Source organism: Solanum tuberosum, unplaced genomic scaffold (assembly GCF_000226075.1).
Source record: "Solanum tuberosum cultivar DM 1-3 516 R44 unplaced genomic scaffold, SolTub_3.0 scf00517, whole genome shotgun sequence".
NCBI classification, from domain to species: Eukaryota; Viridiplantae; Streptophyta; class Magnoliopsida; order Solanales; family Solanaceae; genus Solanum; species Solanum tuberosum.
In genome coordinates this window covers 23,555-32,655 of record NW_006239435.1, presented here as the reverse complement: position 1 = coordinate 32,655, position 9,101 = coordinate 23,555, and the positions used below count along the sequence as shown (strand labels likewise).

The following is a 9,101-nucleotide window of genomic DNA, read 5'->3' as shown; positions in this document are numbered from 1 at the left end:
CCGCAAAGACCTTTATTACCCTCCAATGAGGCATTGATAAAAGCTTTATTATTAGGGATTGGACCTTCCAACTCATTGTATGACAAAACGACATCATGCAAACCAGATGAACTTTCAAGTTCTTTAGGAATGCGTCCAGATAGGCCATTGTGGGAAAGATTTAAGTTTACCAAGACCTTCAAATTGGCTAACTGAGGGGGTATATCTCCAACCAGAAGATTGTAGCTCAAATCAAGTACATTAAGCTGAGTTATCCTTCCTATATCCTTTGGAATATTCTGGCCAAACTTGTTGCTCAGGTTCAACTGAAACAAGTGCATGAAATCTCCTATACACTTCGGGATTGATCCATTCAATCTGTTGTACGATAGATCGAGGGACTCTAACTTTTTGAGTGACCCAAGTTCCTCCGGTATATATCCAGAGATATTGTTGTTCTGCACAGAAAGCTTAACCAGAGAAGTTAATTTTCCAAATTCCTTTGGAATCTGCCCAATCAAATGATTCGATGAAAGATCAAGTCCTAAAAGCCCTTTGACATTTCCAATCTCTGGTGGTATGCTACCACTAATGTTATTTCTGGCTACACACAGACCAATTAAATTTTTGCATTTTCCCCAGTTACTGCTGAGTTCACCATGAAAATCATTGTCGCTCAAATCAATGAACCGAAGCTCTGGATGGATGCCAAAAGCTTCAGATAAATTCCCAGTAAAGTTGTTGTTATTGAAGCGAACCCTTTTGAAACTCGAGCACTTGCTCAAGCTTCTTGGGATTGGCCCTGTAAGCTTGTTACTATTCACCGTGAAAATCTCAAGTTTCCCACCATTCACAACGAAAATCTCAAGTTTCCCATCTTTGCAAAGCCACTCTGTCAAGCCTGAAAAGTGATTGAAACTCATTGAAAACAAAACCAAGCTATCCAAATATGCAAATTCTTTTGGAATAGAACCCGAAAGTTCGTTCGCAGCGAGATTTAGTGTCTGCAAGTTTCTCAAATTGCCAAAGGAAACAGGAACAAGACCAGTAAGCTGATTATAGGATAAATCCAATCTAGTGAGGTTTTTCAAATTTCCCAACTCACTAGGAATTGGACCGGAAAGATTATTACTCCATAAGGATAAATACTCAAGTGACTTCATCTTTCCTATTTCTGCAGGAATGGGACCAGAAAGTTGGTTTGAATAAAGGTACAAAACATTAAGCTCAGTTAAGTCACCAAGAGTTATTGGAATTGGACCAGAAAGATTATTACTCCATAAGGATAAATACTCGAGTGACTTCATCTTTCCTATTTCTGCAAGAATGGGACCAGAAAGTTGGTTTGAATAAAGGTACAAAACATTAAGCTCAGTTAAGTCACCAAGAGTTATTGGAATTGGACCAGAAAGATTATTACTCCATAAGGATAAATACTCGAGTGACTTCATCTTTCCTATTTCTGCAGGAAGGGGACCAGAAAGTTGGTTTTCATAAAGGTACAAAATATTGAGCTTAGTTAAGTCACCCAGAGTACTTGGAATTGAACCAGTAATCTGGTTGGTCGACAAGTCAAGATAGACAACATATTCAAGAAACAAGAGAGATGAAAATGGAAAATCATGGAGTGTACCAACAACACCAGCATTTGTAATATTGATCTTGTTTACCCGACCATTAAAACATATAACTCCATACCAACCCCTGCATGCATCAGTACTTAGTGTCCATGAAGCCAGTAAGGAATTATTTTGGCTTAGGACAGTAGCTTTCCATTTGAGGAGAGCAGTTGCTTCCTCAACGGAAGCAAAAGTAACAGTGAAGAGAGTGAAAAACATCAGGAAATAAAATAATTTTGGAACCATCTTGGAAGCTAAAAGATTTCAGTTGTTTGTTTTGGTTATCGAAAAACTTGTGCAGAGTAGAGTTTTATATTGTGTAGAGAATCATTAAATTACAGGAAGACTAAGAAAGACTTGGAAGTTAATGAGTCAATGTATCGACAGTGCAAGACTATATTATTCTAGTTTTGCTTAAAGTTGTGGAAATATATTGGGAGATATTCTGCAAAATATATTCAAAAGTCACTTCTTAATTGACAACTTACTGGACATGCAATAGGAAGAAATAACACGACTTGTCTTTCAAATAGGCTGGTTTTTAATTTTTACTATTTAGCGATCGAACTTATGCTTAGTAGGCATAAGCTATTAAGATCTAACTCAGATTTGGCTCTGCTCGATCTAGTGAGCTTAGCTCTAGTACTTGTTAATGCATATTTAGATGATGAACACATGGACTTATAAACATGGATAGTTGAGATTGTTGTTCAACTTATTTTCTATTTTTTATTATAATATTTTATTAAAGTAAATTTGAGTCAATTTGCAAGTTACTTTATTAGTGGGAAAGAAGAACCGGCCCCTCCTTTTTACTTTATCCATCAAAATCAACCATTACTTGTTTTCCACCAAAAATACCAAAAACAGACATTGAAAGCTATGTTTTTGACAAGCAAAAAGCAGTCATGTTTGCTTTTTCTCTTTTACTAAGCAATATCATTTAGTTACTAGGATACTCTTTATTAGAACTAATGTTGGTTAAATTTAACAACCATTACTCTTTTTAATTCATGCATCTTTAAAAGGAAGTTTGAGGTTGATAACTCAACCTTCTTCTTGGTTGTTATATTTTTGCACTATTTAAGCATCCTCATTTGTAATATAATCATAGGGTGTATTACAAATTTTGTGGTGATCACAAAATACCTAGTTCTCTCTAACTCGTATTTTCTTCATGCTTGTTAGTTAGTAGAGTTTTGCTACTGCATTAGGATTGGTAAGGTAAGACCTAGCCCCCCTTGCTTGTACTTATCCCTATTGAGATTTTTTATTATTAATAAAAGGCCGCTGGACACTTTGTCTAGTGCTAAATTTGAAAAAATAAAAAAGATATGGTTACAAATTGATCAAATGGAAAACGCTGGATTAACTTATCTCATCCCTTGTACCAAACCACTTTGAGTTAACATAACATTTTTCATTTTATCAATCTGTAAAATTATTTAATTTTTACATGTGAGAAATTTAACCAACTTTAGTTCTTTGGTTGATTTGGGTTGTATTTTTGTTCTTGATTTGTAACCTATTTGCTTTCATAGAAGTTGTGCGTAGGTAATCAAAGTATTGAAGTTTTTGAGTATACTTTTTAAACTAGGAGGAGTGTAATCTGGAATGAATTGCTATAATTGGGTGTATTGCAATTGTGTAAGGTATTAGATGTAGTCCCTTTGGTTATAAAGTTATAAGCTAAAAACTGTTCGTGTTTTAGTGAATTTTGGAGGTAGATCGTGTTTTTTTACTCCCTTAGCAAAGAAATTTTCCTAGAAGAGGTAGATCATTAAGTCATTTTGTGGACCAGCCAAGAAGAAGACCTGGATTCTCCTTTTCTTCCATTTGAATTAGAAAAACAATGTTAAATGAGTTTGTTAGGCTTGTTATTTTGACAAATTGTATTGGAGTTTGTTATTTATAGTATTTCCGTGGATGTAAAAACTGGCTCAGGCTTCCAGCAATGGACAAATAGTAATCCCATTGGTCATTTCACTGAAGCACAACTGTATATTCAGTTGGGGAAAGTCTTGAACAGAACGGATCTTTTGGCTTCTATGCATACAAATAAAATCTTTAAAATCGTAAGAAGAACAATGTGTAACATAGTAGTCGTAGTATTTCCCATATGTTGTAGGTTTGTCCTATTGTTTTGTTGCAGTTCTGTTCTATTGCTACCTGATGTTGCTGTTACCATTTTTTGTTATTATCTTTTGTTTCTTATACTTCCTTTACTTCTTGTTCATGACTGCTTTAGAATGTTTTTCCTTGAGTCGAGGTTATTAACAACAGTGACTTCACCGTTTTGTAACTTGAATTAAAGCAATTATTCCTTCCCATAATGCCAAAATTCCCCTGTTCCTGGCTCCAGAGGTTTACAACTTAGCAGAACTTTGATTCTAAACTTCTTTAAATTTGCTTCAATCAATCATGGCCAAAAGGAAATTGTTAAAGAGTCGAAAACTAAAAGACTAGTAAATCACTAAAACTAGTGCTCCTGCATATGTTCTAGGCCAATCGAAAGCAAAAAAAATAAAAATGCAGCAACTTGAAATCCTGGTTTTTACCCAAGGCCAAAGAAGCAGCAGATTAAATAATACCTCTTACAATATGCATATTAATAAAGTAAACCAAATGAGGACCCTAACAATACTAGGCCCAGCAATTGAAATACATACTTCACAACCAATCAGCAACAAAGGTTATTCATTTCCATACATATCAGGGATTATATTGCTCGCCTTACATGGGGGTTTCTCTGATGAATAGGTGGACGTGCATCCATTGATGATAACTTATGAGAGATGAAGTGCATTGTTGGCCTTGATTTTGGAGTTTCAAGCAAACAAGAGCATGCTAGCTTGATGATAAAAACCAACGCCTCGTTTACTCTATCTTCAGGATATGGAAGGCGTTCATCCAGAAAATTGCTAAGCTGCTCAGGATCTATAGTCGATGAATCTGCTAGCACGGTAATGTATTCCCCAAGATGTTTTCCTTTTATTATCTCCAATGATAGCACTCCAAAGCTAAAGACATCACACATTTGTGTAACCTTCATTGTATATGCAAGCTCTGAACAATACAGTTTCCAGAACAATATTATCAATTTAAACTTGTAAATAAGATAAAAACAATAGTGTTTGGCTTTCATGAAATATTTAAAACTTACCAGGTGCAACATAGCCATATGTGCCTGCAAGTGCAGTGCAATTCGATGAATCTGGCTTGAGTAGCTTCGCTATGCCAAAGTCTGCAACACGAGCTTCATACTCAGAATCAAGCAAAACATTACTGCTACTTATGTCTCGATGGACAATCGGGGGTGAACAGTCCTGGTGCATGTAAGATAAAGCAAAAGCAACACCCTTGATGATATTCACTCTTTTAAACCAATCCAATTTCTTGGACTCAACCTTGTTGCTCAAAATGCTAGACAAACTCCCCCTCTCCACATACTCATAAACCAAGAGCGAGTGTTGTGCATTCGAACAATAGCCATAGAGGTTCACAATGTTCCGGTGCTTAATCCCAGTCAATGCCCTTACTTCATTTAAGAAACTTTTGGGAGGTGTATTCTCAAATGAAGAATGAAGTCTCTTCACAGCTATATTCCCTAATGATGGAAGGTTTACCTTGTAAACGCTTCCGTGTCCTCCTTGCCCGATGCAAAATTTTGCATCAAACTCTTCTGTGGCGTTTAAGATGTCCCTGTACAATGCCTTCCCATCTAACATGGATATCGAAAGCCAACCATCACTATCCCGTCTTTCAACATCTCCAACTCTACTTCTTTTGTCACACATAAACAGAACACCAATGAAAACACAGAGTAGAACAAGTGCTCCCATAACAGGAAGTACAGTGATGAGGATGACAAGTGCTCCCATAACAGGAAGTACAATGATGAGGATGAGTTTACGTCCCTTCGCCATTGAGTGCTTCTTCACCACAGAAGACGGCATTCCGCAGGGATGGATTCCTACTACATTGCCGCAAAGACCTTTATTACCCTCCAATGAGGCATTGATAAAAGCTTTATTATTAGGGATTGGACCTTCCAACAGATTGTATGACAATACGACATCCTGCAAACCAGTTGAACTTTCAAATTCTTGAGGAATGCGCCCAGATAGGCCATTGTGTGAAAGATTTAAGTTTACCAACACCTTCAAATTGGCTAACTGAGGGGGGATTTCTCCAACAAGATGATTACGGCTCAAATCCAGTACATTAAGTTGAGTTATCTTCCCAATCTCTATTGGAATTTTTTGGCCAAATTTGTTGTTGCTCAGGTTCAAGTGAAACAGGTGTTGGTAATCTCCTATAAACGGTGGGATCGAACCATTCAATCTATTGTCTGATAGATCAAGGTAATCTAACTTTGTCAATAACCCAAGTTCCATAGGAATATTGCCAGAAATTTGGTTGTTTCGCAAAAGAAGATTAACCAGAGAGGTTAATTTTCCTAATTCCCTAGGTATCTGTCCAACCAAATGATTGGATGAAAGAATAAGTCCTTGAAGCCCTTTGAGGTTTCCAATCTCCGGTGGTATGCTACCACTAATGTTATTTCTGGCTACCCGCAAATCAGTCAAACTCTTGCATTTCCCCCAGTTGCTGCTGAGTTCACCATAAAAATCATTTTCGCTCAAATTAATGAAGTAAAGGTGTGGATGGATGCCAAAAGCATCAGATAAATTTCCAGTAAAACTGTTGTTATCCAACCGAACTCTTTTGAAACTCGAGCACTTGCTAAAGCTTCTTGGTATTGGCCCTGTCCCCAACTCACTAGGAATGAGACCAGAAAGTTGGTTAGAATAAAGGTATAAAATTTTGAGCCCAGTTAAGTCACCTAAAGTAATTGGAATTGAACCACTAAGCTTATTATCGGATAAATCTAGCTCATTGAGGTTTTTCAGATTCCCCAACTCACTAGGAATGAGACCAGAAAGTTGGTTAGAATAAAGGTATAAAATTTTGAGCCCAGTTAAGTCACCTAAAGTAATTGGAATTGAACCACTAAGCTTATTATCGGATAAATCTAGCTCATTGAGGTTTTTCAGATTCCCCAACTCACTAGGAATGAGACCAGAAAGTTGGTTAGAATAAAGGTATAAAATTTTGAGCCCAGTTAAGTCACCTAAAGTAATTGGAATTGAACCACTAAGCTTATTATCGGATAAATCTAGCTCATTGAGGTTTTTCAGATTCCCCAACTCACTAGGAATGAGACCAGAAAGTTGGTTAGAATAAAGGTACAAAATTTTGAGCTCAGTTAGGTCATCTAAAGATTTTGGAATTGGACCAGAAAGATTGTTTTTCTGTAAGCTTAAACTTTCAAGTGACTTCATCTTCCCTATTTCAATAGGAATGGAACCAGACAATTCATTGGAGTAAGCATAGAACAATTTTGCATTGATCAAGTTGCCTATTTCCGGAGGAATATGACCTGTTAACTGGTTTGTATCAAGATCAATTTCGACAAGGTTGGTAAGTTTCCCTATTTCTGCAGGAATGGGACCAGAAAGGTTGTTCATGCTAAAATCAATATATTCAAGAAAAGGTAGAGATGAAAATGGAAAATCATGGAGTGTACCAATGACACCAGAATTTGTAATATTCAACCTGTTTATTCGACCATTAAAGCATTTAACTCCATACCAGTCCCTGCATGGATCATGGCTCGAAAAATTCTTGGCAGCAGCAGGATGACTTAGTGTCCAAGAAGCCAATAAGGAATTATTCTGGTTTTTGAAAGTTGATTTCCATTTAAGAAGAGTTGTTGCTTCCTCTGTGGAAGCAAAAGTAATTGTGAAGAGATATACCAGAGGAAGGAAATAAAGTATTTTGGGATCCATCTCCAAGGCTAAAGGATTCTTTTCGTTTGTGAAGAACTTGTGTAGGATGAAGTTCTATATATGTTTTTTTTAAAATCATTACCACTCTTACTGAGTTAATGGGTGTTTGGATTCAATGATGGAGCCAAAATTTGTACTAAGGAGGTTCAAATTATGAAAAAGTAAATAGACAAAGAAGCAAAAAGGTATTCAACATCTTCTATATATGTATATATATAAAAAAAATAAAAAATTAATCAAGTATAATAGTGTAGTTTTCCGTCGAAGGGCAGATTTGGATGAACCCCTCTACCCTACCTAGTTTTGCCCCTGTTTGAATTGGCTTATTTTAAGTAACTTCTGGCTTTTAAGTTTTTTACTTTTATTTTTGGAGATATTTGGAAAACACAAAAGGTGGTTTTAAAAAGAAAAAAATAATTCTTTTAGACACTTTCTCTTAAGCTAAATAAGCTATTTTAAAAATGTTAAGAGTAGATCAAAGTTCCATATTGGTTGGGGATGGACTGATGGTCTCCTTATATGAATTTGAGCAAACTTCTCCTTATGAGCTAGATTTTGAATTGAGATAGACGCATATATTTCATCTTCATAATAAAAAAGTCAATCCAAATACCCCCAAATTTAGTTCCCTGATTGTTAAAATGCAAGTGGAATTAAAAGACTTGGTTGGATTGACCACCAAAATGTGGAAATAAAGTAAGAACATTTCCACAGAATTGTGGATTAAAGTAAACCCTGATTACTTAACTTTCAAACTATGTGTTCCATTAACAGGAAAGCACAAGAAAATAATTGGAAAGTGAAAATGAAAGGAAACGAAAATTATGTACTTAAATCATGTTGATCATGGTTTTTTACTTTCCAAAGAAAAACTTAATCAAAGTTGGATTACTGTTTTGCACCTACATTAAATTAAAACCTAATCGGCTATCTAAATAAATAGTAAAAATTAATTAAAGTCCTATTTTATTCACATTAATGCAGAATTAATTAGAAACCCATCTATGACATTTTAATTCTTTATTTATGACGTTTATGAATTCTCTTAGTCCAACTTTGAAAATTGAAGCTTCCCCTTTTTAATATTATATGATTGTTACAAATATTTTTCACACCCTCTTAGATTCTTTAGTTATAGCATTATAAATTTCTTTAGTTATTAATTATTTTCTATCTTTCATCTTCTCTTATAATAATCATATCATATTACACTAAATATCATATTATTATGTTATAAAATATCTAATTAATTAAATAGTAAATAGTAATCATATTATATTACACCAAATATCATATTATAATGTTATAAAACGTGTTAAGTATTAAATAGTAAACATATCATATTATATTCCTACTAATATCACATTAACTAAAACTATTCTAGCTACCAAACTAAAAGTTGAAAAACCAAAATGTTCATACAAAATCAAATGACCTTTTTATCCTTTAATATACCATTATCCCTATAATATTCTGTGCTAAAAAGGTAATTTTACGATTAAATAAATACTAATTCATTAAATACTTTCTATAAAATAACCCAAAAAAATAAAAGTTCAATAAAGGCAATAAAGTGTGAAACATGTCCATTCAAATTGCCCCAAATGTATTCAAGTAACTAGCTTCCCTATAATATTTTCTGCTAAAAAAT

General features: G+C 34.8%; 2 protein-coding genes across 2 annotated transcripts; both read right to left on the bottom strand.

The window, feature by feature from the left end:
- Positions 1–450: 450 nt before the first annotated feature.
- Positions 451–1,844, bottom strand: LOC107058442 (probable LRR receptor-like serine/threonine-protein kinase At4g08850). Its single transcript, XM_015304146.1, has 2 exons — positions 596–1,844; positions 451–488 (listed from the first exon to the last, which is right to left on the bottom strand). The coding sequence occupies exons 1-2, from the start codon at positions 1,842–1,844 to the stop codon at positions 451–453; spliced, it is 1,287 nt and encodes a 428-aa protein (XP_015159632.1).
- A 2,334-nt stretch (positions 1,845–4,178) lies between these two features.
- LOC102583181 (probable LRR receptor-like serine/threonine-protein kinase At4g08850) lies at positions 4,179–7,458 on the bottom strand. The gene is made up of 2 exons (XM_006364804.2): positions 4,762–7,458; positions 4,179–4,664 (listed from the first exon to the last, which is right to left on the bottom strand). Exons 1-2 carry the CDS (start codon positions 7,448–7,450, stop codon positions 4,318–4,320), a joined length of 3,036 nt encoding a protein of 1,011 aa, XP_006364866.1. The 5' UTR covers positions 7,451–7,458; the 3' UTR covers positions 4,179–4,317.
- Positions 7,459–9,101: the final 1,643 nt, after the last annotated feature.